Source organism: Mesoplodon mirus (genome assembly GCF_964341445.2).
Source record: "Mesoplodon mirus genome assembly, chromosome: 3".
NCBI classification, from domain to species: domain Eukaryota; kingdom Metazoa; phylum Chordata; class Mammalia; order Artiodactyla; family Ziphiidae; genus Mesoplodon; species Mesoplodon mirus.
Window position 1 is genome coordinate 181581645 of NC_138978.1, and position 13017 is coordinate 181594661.

A 13017-nucleotide genomic window follows, 5' to 3' on the forward strand; every position below is an offset into this window, starting at 1 on the left:
CCATACCTCAAAAATGAAGTAGCCTCTCCTAGGCACCGAACTAGGCACGGGTGGTGCCTTTCCTAAAGTAAGTACAGCTGTTAGCTTTTGCATCTGTTTGTTCACGTTCATCTCCACAGGCCATCCTCCAGGTTCAGGACAAAGAGGTCCTGGCCTCCCAGCTGCTGGTGCTGATAGGGCAGCGGCTGGCGCACGCGGTGCTGCGCACGCAGACGAGAGAGGGGCTGGAGCTACTCGCCAGGCTGCCCCCGATGCTGTGCACCTGGCTGAAGGCCATGGTAAGTGCCGGCAGTGAGGGGCGTCGGCAGGGCACTGGATGTTTTCTTATATGCATTTTCAGTAGAGGAAAAACTTACGTTTAATCTACTTAGTTCTGAAGAAAAGCATTTTTACTGGGAAATTACTCTCTGGCTGACACTTAAGTTCAAGTAAGATGATTCAGTTGTATGTAATTGACGGGTTATTTTTGTGTCCCATTTGCAGAACCCGCAGGATCTTCAAAACGCAGAAGTGCCAATTGCAGCCACAGCTAAACTAGTAAATAAAGTCATCGAGCTTTTACCAGAAAACCACGGGCAGTACAGTTTAGCCTCACACCTCACCGAAGCTGTGCAAGCCGTGGCTATTCCTCCTTTATGACACTCATCTACTGTAAACAGCCTAAAATTGTGTGACTATGACATGAGTAGTGCATGGTTATTGTACACAGTAAGATCTGGAAGTTCATGGAGGGGGTATGGTTCTTTTCCTTTTGTAAAATAAATAAAAATACATGATTACTTTTAAAAAGTGCAGTCTTGGCTACATTCCCCTCCTTTGGTTAATACTGATGATACAATGTGAACAAGTATCAATTATACTATTAATTCCTCTTGCAGATGTTTTACTGTTTATTTTTAATTCAAGCACTTACGTAGCTTTATTGTTAAACTTTGCTATTTAAAATTGGTTATAATTGACAGATCATGTTCTTATTAAAACATTCTATATTTCGGACTCAAAACCTTATTGTAATTAAATTTAAACGTGTTCATGTATAGTCCCCATCAGTTAAATGAGAGAAATACACCACTTCCTTTTTAATAAATGTTGGGAAAATGCTTTTGTTATCATGCTTAGTCCCGTACTGGGGCACTGCCCCCTGGAGCTCTGGATGCTGACAGGTTCCTTTCCCAGAGGTTATGCTGTTGCCGTCAGAGGAGGAGGACCCTGCCTGTGGAGGAATAACGGGTTCAAGATCCTACATTCATCAGAATGGACACTAAATAGAACCCTAACCTGCTGTACTTGCCAAAACAGAATCGAAGGTGCAAGCAACACAGCAAAACGAATTAAAATGCAAGTTAAGATTTGCTTTTTGCCAAGATTCAAAGCTGTATCCACATCAGGTAATTGTAAAAATGTATTATCTTGTAAAACTTACGTTTAAAAAAAAAAGGGGCAAAGATGCTAAAAATCTAAGGTCCAACTTTATTTTTCCTACGAGTGTTCTGAGATGTCTGCTTCTGGGATTTGGTAATGTTACCTGTTCTTACGAACAATACAGAAAACGCTTAGTGATGATACTACAGCTTTAGTGAACCTACCTCACAATGGCTTGAGAGGATAAATACAACTAATTTTGTACCCTATAGTGCCTAGAGCAGTCCCAAGTGCTGAATAATCATTTGTTGATTAAAACCAAATTAACCAAAACTGTAAAAAGTGCTTTGAGCTGTACAAATAACACCAAGTATTTATTATGGTAAATCTTTGGAATGTAGCCATACAGTGCGAGTACTGACATGTCCTGGATCACAGCTGTTATTCATAGCAACTCGTTGTGATACAGAAGTTTGTTCTTCACTTCCTTAGGAAGAAGCCAACTCTCGCAATTGTACAAATTTGAGGCGTTATATCAGGAACATAAAGGAAAAGTCTGATGTTTGAGGATATCCCAATGTAAATTCTTTTTAACTAAGAGATCACATCCAAGTAAGAACTGTCTAAAACTTACTTAATAATTACTGTTTCATTTGTCGATAAAATCTTGAAAGATTAATTTTTCAGATGTCTTGAGGACGTGAGGTGAGGGTCTTGTATGTCTGATTGAAGCACACGCTGCAATAGAAACACTGAAAATGACCTCGGGCTGGTCTAGCCTCTCAGCCTCTGCTGGGATCTCTGCTGCCCCATCCAGACACATTTATATGATTTCTCGTAAACGTGTCTAGCTCTATATAGTCACTTGTGTGTATTCTGAAAGATTAGTTCTTTCTGTGACTTTTCTAAACTCTGAAAGTAGTTATGAACCTTGGAGGCTGGTCAAAGAAACTTGGAATTACAGGCATTTTTAAAGATTAATAAATCAGTCACTTTGATTCCATTATCACTTTTGGGGGAGAGGGTATCTAATAAGCATTTTAGATAATAAAACTGGCTGAACTTATTCTAGTAGGACATGTAATCAAATTTGGGGATTGTTGAGAACATTAATCAGCTGAAATATGGCTCCTAGAACCCTAACAAATCGTTGAGTCTCTAGTTAGATTTGTAATCCTAAACTTTGCCATTCAAAGAATTTTAAAATTGAATTCTCAGCTGTATGGTTAAAAAAAGCAGTTAAATATTTTACTACTTCATTAAGGGCTTTTAAAATAAATCTGATAGAGGAAAGGAAAATAAATACCTGTGTATGCATTGTGTAACCATGAAGAGCCACAAATAACTATACAGAATGGACGGTTTCTGAAACAGGTATGTTGCATATACTGCAGTTATTGGTGCGAAACCGATAACCAGCGAGTAGTGTTTTCTTAGATCTACTCCCACCGCCACCCTCCAATACACCTTTCCTCATGAACGTTAAATAGGCATTTTGTACCTTGTTAAATTCTGTTGTATAATGCAAAGGAAAACACAAGTGTTCAAATAATCATAAATTCTACATTACAGGTTGTATTTAGATGTAGAACTAGAAGAGACAGGATAAATGCAAATGAAGAGGAATATAGCACACCAAGCTTCTAAATGGTTCATGCTTTTGCAAAAAGAAAAATGAGGTATGGAGAAAAGTGTTTCACCTTTGTTATAAATATTAAACTAAGGTCAAAGTAAACACTGTTCAATTTAAATTGCTTTCTTTAAAAAAGAAATTGATTACAGTTTAAAATCACAGAAAACTCAGATTTAATAACACTAAGCATACATGGAATAGTAAGTTCACTTAGCAGTTGCTGTGGTTCATTTCACTTATAAGAGACAAATATTTTTAAAGTACTCAATAGCAACAGTGAAAGCCCTCTCTCACCCTGACAGGAATGGATTTGCTATATTTATTTCTGCTAAACAGAATTAACCATCCTTGGAAAGATTTTAATCCAGTACTGAACTGTTTATAAAATGCCCTATTATCTACTGTAATGTATTGTAAGTAGTCAAATTCTGTATATACTGCTATTTTCTGTGTCTGTTCATTGTAGTGAACTTTTACGTGTATTATTAGTGAAATAAATTTTCAGCTTTCATGTTGTTTGTTTCCCTAACATTTATAAATATAAGTATTAAGGTACTTTCTGCTCTTACAGGAGAATAACAAACTTGGTGATGTCTTCGCTTCTGAGGCAACCCCACAACTAGCTATTCTGAAAAGGTCGGTGCGTGCTGTGAAGGCGGAGTGAAATTCCTCTTGTCGTCTCTTAAGTGAGACACCCCTCTGCCATCCCCTTCAAAACCACAGGTTTTTACTGGATTTCACAACTTCTGCACCACCATCAGTCAGTAGTTTCCCAGATGCCTTTATTTTTAGACATTATAGAACTTAAATACTGAGTCAAGAAGACTGATTGATTGATAAAATATAAAACATTTTCTGCTGAGCCACATTAGTAGGCAAGCATTTTCAGTGTCTGTGTTCTGAGGAAGTCCATTATGGATCCATCTGCATAGGTATATATTTTTCCATGTGTATATATACACGATTTTTTATTTAGTTACAGAAAAAACGTGTAGCTCTTAACTCTGACACTCATCCTCTACCATTTACTCTTCCACTCATTACCTAAATCTTGGATTTCTTTCCAGTGCTGTGAACAGTCCACCTAAACCCCCAGGCAGTCCCGTCAGGAAGTTCTTGCTCAGAAAGCCCTCAACACACAGCGAGGTGTTACTTCCCTCTCACAACTTCTGCGCATCGCGGACAGAGTGTGTCTGATGACTCAGCAGTGTACTTCCAACAGCGAGGGCACTTTTCCTTGGTAGTTGGCACGACAAGTACTTTATATGAAGACTCTTCACGAATATCACCACCTATGAAAGAAAAACACGTGAAGAGTATTTCTGATAGGGCACTGCACTTGTACAACTCTTTATTTTTTAATTGCTTGGCAGGTGCTCCTTTTTCAAAGCTTCCTCCTTCCTGCCTTGGAAAATACCGCTTCATTTGCACATTTGTACATCAACAGCCAAGACAGTGGACTCACTCATACAACCTGACTGACTGACTGGGGAGAGATGAGGAATCTGAGACCCTGAGAGACTGATTTTTCCACAGGTCACTGAGTTCTGTATCTACTCAGGCAGAGCAGGGCTTCTAGCTCTTCATCTGGGTACAGTTCTGATAAATTACACTGCCTCTGCAGCTACATACTGGTTTAAGAATTTTAAAAAGAGCCAAATTAGACTGACAATGGCAGTGTCCCCACATGAAACTTCTTGGTTTGGACAAAAGGAAAGAAAAACTTCTCCACAATGAATAGACCTCAGACTGGTAATGTACAGTAAAGAAAGTAAATTATTCTCTAGTCATTGCACAGAGAATGTAGATTAACATTTTGAAAAGCAAATTAAGCCAGAATCTACTACATGGTCAATGCTGCCAGGCCTCAGATTTCAACTGATGCCTCCCATCTCCTGCTGGTACCTAAAAGCTATTATGAAAAACACAGACAGCATCACTTTTCCCAAAATATCTGCATGTTTTTTCTCTCAACATTACTCAGCCTCCTTTCCATCAACGAGAATGAATTAAGTTGACAAATCCCCTGTCAAACAAATAACTACAAAATGCTTATATCAGTGTGGGAATGAGTTCAATAAAACTTCTTCCTTGATTCTTCATTAACAGTGGCTACATAACACTTTAATTTGGGGTGAGCGTAAGAAATTTGAGACTCCACAGTGGGGAAGGGTGGCAGGGCTGGGCAGGACTAGGTATCAAAGGACAGGAGCACAAAAGCCAACCGAAGTAAGGTAGACTGACTTCATATGCAGTGACAATGACTTATTCCCTCTCCTCCCCCTACCCGTGTCCCCAAGGTCGGCAGGTATGGCACTCTGAGAGCTAGTTTTGAAACCTGGCCACTGTTGACACTGCTTCCGTAGAAAACCGTATTCCAAGTGTATATGTGCCTTTAGAATACAAGTAGTCCACACTGCAAAGCTGGAGATGACCTATAATTATCACTCAGTTCCCCAGATACCAGTGTTACTCTCAGCTCCTTCTTACCTTCTAGGTTGATTAGAAATGTCCCTTTAAGCTCAGTTACATCTGCAGTTACTGCTCGTGGTTCCTGAGAGAGCAAAGTTGTCTGGGACGCCATCATTAATTCATTCAGCTGAGAGGTGCTGGAAGTCTCTTCAGCCTGTAGCATCTGGGCACGAGCATTTGCAAGTTACTATCTATCTAAATTAAGCTGTTACCATAAACAGGTTATAAAAAGAGATGCTGCAAGTTCTTGTGTTTGGTGAGGAACCCTTTGGGACCATTACCTCCTGAGCTAATACTATTAAATAATTCTTACTAGTATAAAAGGTAATAACTAAAAACTTCTAATTAATAGTATTGAGTGAGAGTACACTGTAAGCCAGGCTTCACTTTGCTAGATGGCTAAATGTCCATCCAGTATTTGTAATGATCACAAAACAGCTACAGTGTTTTTTTATCCCCATTTTACAAGTGAGGAAGCGTGCTCAGAGAGGTTAACTTGCCAGGCGTTCCTGACCAGTAAATAGTGCAGCTGCAGTTCCAGCCCAGGTCTGTCCACCTCAGAGCATACTTCTTCCCTGTATCATGCTTCCTACAGTAGGAGAGGGGTTAAGATACTATCTAAACAAGGATCTGCTTTTAGCAGTGTAGACCAATGGTGACAATCTGAGTAATGCACAGAGCTCTCCTGAAGCACACAATCTGGATATCTGATAAGCACTCTTACATTTTTTGTTGTAATTTCCATCTTCAAAACGAGTGTGTGAGCTAAGTAATACAAAATTCCTTAAGGAAAATAAAAAATCAGCTCATGAGAAAACAGGAGATTCAGAGATTAATTTGGTTTTAACAAGTTCATACAGTTAGTAATTGACAGATCCAGGACTCCATCAGACAGCTAGTTAGTGTAATTCCTAAGGAAAATACATTCACATTTTTGAAAATCCCAAAGTATTTTTTTTCCAATATAAATGATCCAAACAAGCTGTATTGTTTTCAGCTTATTACTCAGACCTAATGAAGTCAAAGGAAACGTGACATGTAGGGGAAAGGCCCAGTACTAGGCTGTGTGGCCCCAGCCAGGTCACAGCTTCAATGGGGCTCAGTTTCCTGGCTCATAAAATGGAGTCATCAGCTTCCCAACTTGTAAATTTTAAAATGTGAACATCTTACCAAAATTCTGTTATCTGATCAACAATCTTATACCTACTAGCTATTTCAAGCCTCAAATCTTAATCAATTTAATTATATTATTAAAAGTTTAAATTGAAGTTCCAACCAAATGAGACACTCATTTTTTAGTAAACTACGACACCAGTAAAACTTTTTTTAAAAAACATATCCACTACCAATTTTCTTCTCAAACATTAAAACTAGAGAAAAATCTTGAGTCTATGTTAAGCTATAAGTCAGTCTGCCCACAATCAACCCCTAAGAATCCCAAGAAGAAACTTCTGATGGCCCTTTTGAAAATTAAAAAATAGGATGAATGCTTTGAGATCACATGATAATTTGCTGGAGCAAATGAATTTTCTTCAGATCTCATGAGAAAAAGATAAAAAATATTTTTTTGGATTTGTTTTGAATCTGGTCCAGATGGACAAAATTCTCAAAGCTCCCGATTTTTGTGTATTCTGATACAACTGCCGTATTGTCTAATTAGCCCTGAGGGCTTACATTTCAAATAGAACTTTATTACACCTTCCCATCCCAACCTATAAAAAATAAGTAGCAACGGTACATGTTTCATAAGAGAAGAAAAAGGAAGCACAGAGAAGTCGGAAACAAAGAATCAGTGATTAGTATTAGGATTAGAAGACAGAAATCCTAATTTATAAATTTTTAAAAATATATTATTTACACTGAGATTTTTTAAAACTGAATTTCACATGAAGCTGTATGATATGAACACCATTTCAAAAGGAACAAATTGCTGCTTACTTCCATTATCTCAAAAAGCAGTCCAGGCTCAATCACAATGATAACCTCATACTCAGCTGCATTTCTGCCAGGGATGCTTCCAAGAAATGAATCTCTCATCGCACATGCACCCTCTATTGCTTCTTCCAGTCCGGGCTTCTTCCAGATAGAACTGGTTCTAATCCATCCAGTACGAAAAACACTCTTGGGTTCTTAAAAAAAAAAAGTTAACCAATTTACATATATTTTAAACTGTATATAAAGCTCAAACCATTAAATATTTACTATGCATGGAAAATAAGAATTGTTATTTATGACAATTAGCACGGAGCCATCCTAAATGCTTACCAAACATTTATATCAACATTTGGAAATGTAAACAAAGGATAAATATATACAGTGAGATCTCAAAGGATGCCTAGAAGAAAATAGAAAGAAATATCCCAATATTACAGTAGTTGTCTCTGGGTTATAAGTAAGATCATGAGTGACTTTTGTCCTCTTTCTAAAATTCTACAGTTTCTAATTTTCTGTAAGCTTATTAATACAACCAGACAGAAAAAACTATTATAAAAATATTCACTAACAAGCACTATACTTCGTTTTAGTAAAAGCCTAAAATATATTTCTGACATTTATACAGGTATTTAAGAAAAAAGTGATTTCTCAATATAGTCAAGCTGCTAATACATTTCAGAAAACACTTTAAGGTGGCATGAAGACCATGCTGAAATTCATCCTACTCCACACACAGGTGCAGAAACTACTAAATGATCGAGATGCAAAAGGCCACAAAACAGTCACTGTAGATGAGTAAGTGCCTCTTTTGTGAAGTAAATAAAATGAGAAGCTGCACCCTCAGCCAGGGTCTTTCTCATTCAGAGAACAAATCAAGTATTTCTTACCTTTAATGTAAGGTATGTACTGGAATACCTCTTCAGCCAAGTGAGGAAGAATGGGAGCAAAAGAACGAACCATTACATCCAAAATTTCGGCTAATGCAGTCTGACAAGAGCGTCGTTTGGGATCATCTGCATTTTCACAATAAAGCCTGTTGAAGAACAACTTATTGAGCGGTTGGCAACACTTTGTACACGATGACTGCCAAGGTGGGATCTGCCTCAGGCTGAGTTCATTCTGACAGTGCCTAAGCCTATGGCTCCAACGTCTCTAATTAAAGGATCAAATATTCCATCATACAAGTGTGTGTGTGTGCGTGTGTGTGTGTGTGTTGGGTATTCACTTCTGTGCGTGGGCTTTCTCCAGTCGCGGTGAGGCGGGGCCACTCTTCATCGGTGCGCGGGCCTCTCACTGTCGCGGCCTCTCCCATTGCGGAGCACAGGCTCCGGACGCGCAGGCTCAGCGGCCATGGCTCACAGGCCCAGCCGCTCCGCGGCATGTGGGATCTTCCCGGACCAGGGCTCGAACCCATGTCCCCTGCACTGGCAGGCGGATTCTTAACCACTGCGCCACCAGGGGAGCCCCATACAACTTTTTTGATAACATCCTCTATGCCTTCCAAGTGTGCCCACCTCCTCAAAAACTCTCATACCCACGCTATGTCCAATTCTGTTTTTCCGATCAATAATAGCTAGAATCTAGACAACTGTGTTAAAGGAAAATTAGTAAGCTAGTTGAAGGTATTTAAAATGTGACTCCCCACCCCTATGACCCTCTCAGTGTGTCAAGGGAAGGACTGGGAGTTACAGTCCCAGTGGAAGGTCCCTGAGGTGCTGATAGACTGGGGCTGACACTTCACACTGGCTCAGTTACTGTCACAAATAAGAGTCACACCGTGTCGCCTGCATTCCGAAGCAAAACATGAAGACAGCACCAAGCCTGCCTCTAAAAGGGTATCGCTGATGTTATACAATGTCATTAGATTAATAACTGCCTGAATACTTCTGAGAAATATGCCCCTCAAGATCAGCAAACTCCTGAGGACAAGCACTACATTCATTACCTCATATTCACAGCTAGTACTTACTGAGCCACTTACTTTGTCAAACGCAGCATTCAGCACATTACTTATATTGTATCTTTCCATTTCCACATTCTGAGACAGGTATTATCATCACCATTTTACAGATTAAAAAACTGAGATTATAGGATAAATTGCCTCAGCTCATAAAGCTAGTAAGTGACAGGATGAAACTTCCTAATCAGACTTGACTCAAGAACCCAACTTCTTAATAATGGTACAGGGCAGCCCCTCTTGCTCGCCTCTGCTTTCCAACATTTGCCAAGCAGTGTAGACGGTCAAGCAGTGCTTGTTGAGTATTTCAATATTCAGTCATACATACCTATCTTTGATGATGCTGAAATAAAAGTTGGAGAGTTCTCTGGTATAAAATGCTCGTAATAGCCGAACAACTTTTCCAAAGTCATACTGCTTATATGAATCGGTAATCTAGGGAACAAAGCCAAAATAAATTTGGAAGCTGGGATAAGCAAATATAAATGCAAGTCATCATGAGCAAAATATGTTCCTTTTCAAAATATGTTTCAAAGGCAGACAAATACAAAACAGGCAAAACGTGAGAGCACTTAAGGATCTTTAAAACGTCATTTCTGGATGTGAAAGTCACTATCCTCAGAAAACACTGAATAGTCTACCCTGAAAACTACAAAAGAACACACATCAGATGAAAAGATCAGGTTTTAAATGATGAAGCCACACTATGGTAAACAGCGAAGAGTTTAAGTTACCACTGTTCCTTCATTTATGCCTGAAAAGTGAAACTGGGCAAAAATCTGCATGTACGACTCTTAAGGGTATGTGGAAGCAATTCTAATTTTTGAGAAAACACAAAATATTTGTGTTTCTATATGAGAGGATATCTTATAAGACAACATAGGAATCATTCTTTCAGTTATTTCTATACTTTTGAGATGTATATTTCTATACTTCTGCAGTTAAATAAAGTACAACTCTATTTTATTCCTTCCTATTAAAGAAATACATGGAACTGATTTCAAGAGAAAAATGTGGTCCGAGGGGAGGCCTGGGCCAACTGCTGCCACCAGGTACTCCTCTCGTCTTTTGAGAGACCAGGAAAGAAATCATAAGACTTCATACCTAATCAACCTAGGACCATGTGGAATTTATCAAGTATAACTTTTTTTTTTTTTTTTGCGGTACTTGGGCCCCTCACTGCTGTGGCCTCTCCCGTTGCGGAGCACAGGCTCCGGACACGCAGGCTCAGCGACCATGGCTCACGGGCCCAGCCGCTCCACGGCATGTGGGATCCTCCCGGACCGGGGCATGAACCCGTGTCCCCTGCATTGGCAGGTGGACTCTTAACCACTGTGCCACCAGGGAAGCCCAAGTATAACTTTTTTTAGTGCTTTTAGATACTATTTCTTTTTTTTTTATTAGTTTCTGCTTTATAACAAAGTGAATCAGTCATACATATACATCTGTTCCCCCATCCCTTCCCTCTTGCGTCTCCCTCCCTCCCACCCTCCGTATCCCACCCCTCCAGGCGGTCACAAAGCACCGAGCTGATCTCCCTTAGATACTATTTCTAACAAGGTTTGCTCCACTCGTGTACAACACAAATTTCAACATACAACTGTGCTATTTCCAAAATCTTATTAATGCACACTTACCTTGTTTGCTAAATCCTGCAGTAGGTGTAGCATATACTGGTCTATGACATACATATTGTTAACAGGGATAGAATCTGTTTCTGGGTTGAAACCAGCCACATTTCCCAAAAGAAAGCGGAGTGTATTCCTAAGCTATAAACATTGAGGAAAAAAATATACAGTCAAAAAATATGAGTCCTTCAATTATTACTAAAAAATTATTTTCTTTCTCTATAATTTTTATCCAACTCGTTACTTTCTTAATGGGATACTTTGTTATATCATTCCTATAATAAGACTACAAATGCAGAAAACAAACTCTCATTTCAAAAGCTCAGTTGCAGAAACAACCTGTACTTTATACATAAAAACTGAATTTTCATTACATTTCTTTAAAATCAAGGGCAAATCGCCTTTCAGTGGCCCAAGTTTGTTCATCTGTGTCGGTAAGAATGTTGTGTAGGTAAAAATAAATGGAATAAATGTGCACAGTCATTGAGCACATAAAAAGTATACAAAATTAGTATAATTTCATATTATATTAAAATAAAATATAAAAAGTATAAAATTATCAGCATTACTACTTATATTTTTAAACAAATAAATTAGCACAGGATATTTTTAAAAGCTCATAACATGTGGAGAACTCATTTTCATTTAGTTGTGAAGTGCCAACAAAAATGTGCCTCATTTTTTTTTTAACAATGACTCAGTAAACTTTTCATTCGGGAATAGTACATAATAGAAAGAGTAGTGACTCTGACCTTGCTAATATCATCTCTGGCAGCATTCAGTACAGATGGACTAATTATCACTTCACTGAAGACATTGGACTCAGCGACCCACCAGCGAAGGACATCAGCACCATAGGGAGGCTCTTTGCTTTGATCCTTTTCATTGAGGGAAAAAAACATATAAACATATAAATGGCTTTCGATTACAATTTGGTGAACAGAGGCTTTAGGTAAGACTCCTATTCAGAAATGTGTGAGCAAAATGTAAGCATACAATATACCCGTACTGTAATGAAATAAGGGCTAACGATCTCAGAGATCAGGCCGAATCTAAAACAACAACAAAACTGGAAAAAGGGAGAGTTCGGCCTGCAGTCTTGTTCAGTGACTTCCTGTCATGTCAGTAAACAGCCACTACAGCAGGTGGACAGAGTACTGCCCCAGATGCGTCTGTGATGGGGGAGCGGGCCAGGGGAGGGGAAGGATTGCTTTTCCCTCTCAATATTCCCAAGCTACTCCGATAAAGAGAACTGATTACTGGACACTAGGAGGGCAGTAAAAAGCCAAGGGAGTAAAATAACAGAGAAGGGATTTCTTTTCTGAAAGCACCTCCAAAATAAACCAAAGTATCAGCAACACCAGACTGATGTTCATTAATGACTTGCTTTAAAGTGTATCATTTCCAAGAATAATAAAACATTCATTCATTCATTTATGGCTGCGCGGCTTGCGGGATCTCAGTTCCCTGACCAGGGATTGAACCTGGGCCCCCATGGGGAAAGCGCCAAGTCCTAACCACAGGGCCTCCAGGGAATTCCCTGACACATGCATTTAGAAGATGCGATCTCATTTTTTTCCTATACTGTTTCTGTTTAACTGTAAAACTACAGTTTATAAAGTTTTAAAGTTCAGACAATTAAAAGAGGGATAGCATGGCTCAGGACCTAACTGGAGATTCAGACCTGAAATGAGGCAAAAGGGCTACAATCCCAACCCTGCCCTTTTTCAAAAAAAAAAAAAAAAAATCACGTATCATTTGAGAGTCTAGATTTAAAACATGGTAAAAGCATTTGCTATTAGTATAAAAGATAGTTTTGTGAGGTTTTTTTTTTTCTTTACATTGAAGTAACTATATTAAGGGTTCTGGCTGCCAACTTAGCCTTAAAACAGAAATAAAATGAATTTTTAGGGAACCACCTACTTGTCCTCCATTGATGACAACATCAGGATCAATGACATTCCCGAGGGACTTGGACATCTTTTCTCCCTTTTCTCCAAGGGTAAATCCATGAACAACCACTGTCCTAA

General features: G+C 38.9%; 2 protein-coding genes across 2 annotated transcripts in view; one reads left to right on the forward strand and one right to left on the reverse strand.

Annotated features, from left to right (window-relative positions):
• The window catches only part of RAB3GAP2 (RAB3 GTPase activating non-catalytic protein subunit 2), a 91107-nt gene extending 90318 nt beyond the window's left edge, over positions 1 to 789 (forward strand). The window contains exons 34-35 of the mRNA XM_082612080.1: positions 120 to 278; positions 484 to 789. Of these exons, the coding sequence (XP_082468206.1) occupies positions 120 to 278; positions 484 to 639 (315 nt within the window). The 3' untranslated portion in view covers positions 640 to 789. The remainder of the gene's footprint in view (positions 1 to 119; positions 279 to 483) is intronic.
• Positions 790 to 3760: 2971 nt separating this feature from the next.
• Positions 3761 to 13017, reverse strand: part of IARS2 (isoleucyl-tRNA synthetase 2, mitochondrial) — a 79102-nt gene continuing 69845 nt past the window's right edge. The window contains exons 16-23 of the mRNA XM_082612081.1: positions 12911 to 13013; positions 11740 to 11865; positions 10997 to 11128; positions 9688 to 9794; positions 8290 to 8435; positions 7406 to 7596; positions 5486 to 5630; positions 3761 to 4287 (exon numbers count right to left, since the gene is read on the reverse strand). Coding sequence (XP_082468207.1) covers positions 4145 to 4287; positions 5486 to 5630; positions 7406 to 7596; positions 8290 to 8435; positions 9688 to 9794; positions 10997 to 11128; positions 11740 to 11865; positions 12911 to 13013 — 1093 coding nt within the window. The 3' untranslated portion in view covers positions 3761 to 4144. The remainder of the gene's footprint in view (positions 4288 to 5485; positions 5631 to 7405; positions 7597 to 8289; positions 8436 to 9687; positions 9795 to 10996; positions 11129 to 11739; positions 11866 to 12910; positions 13014 to 13017) is intronic.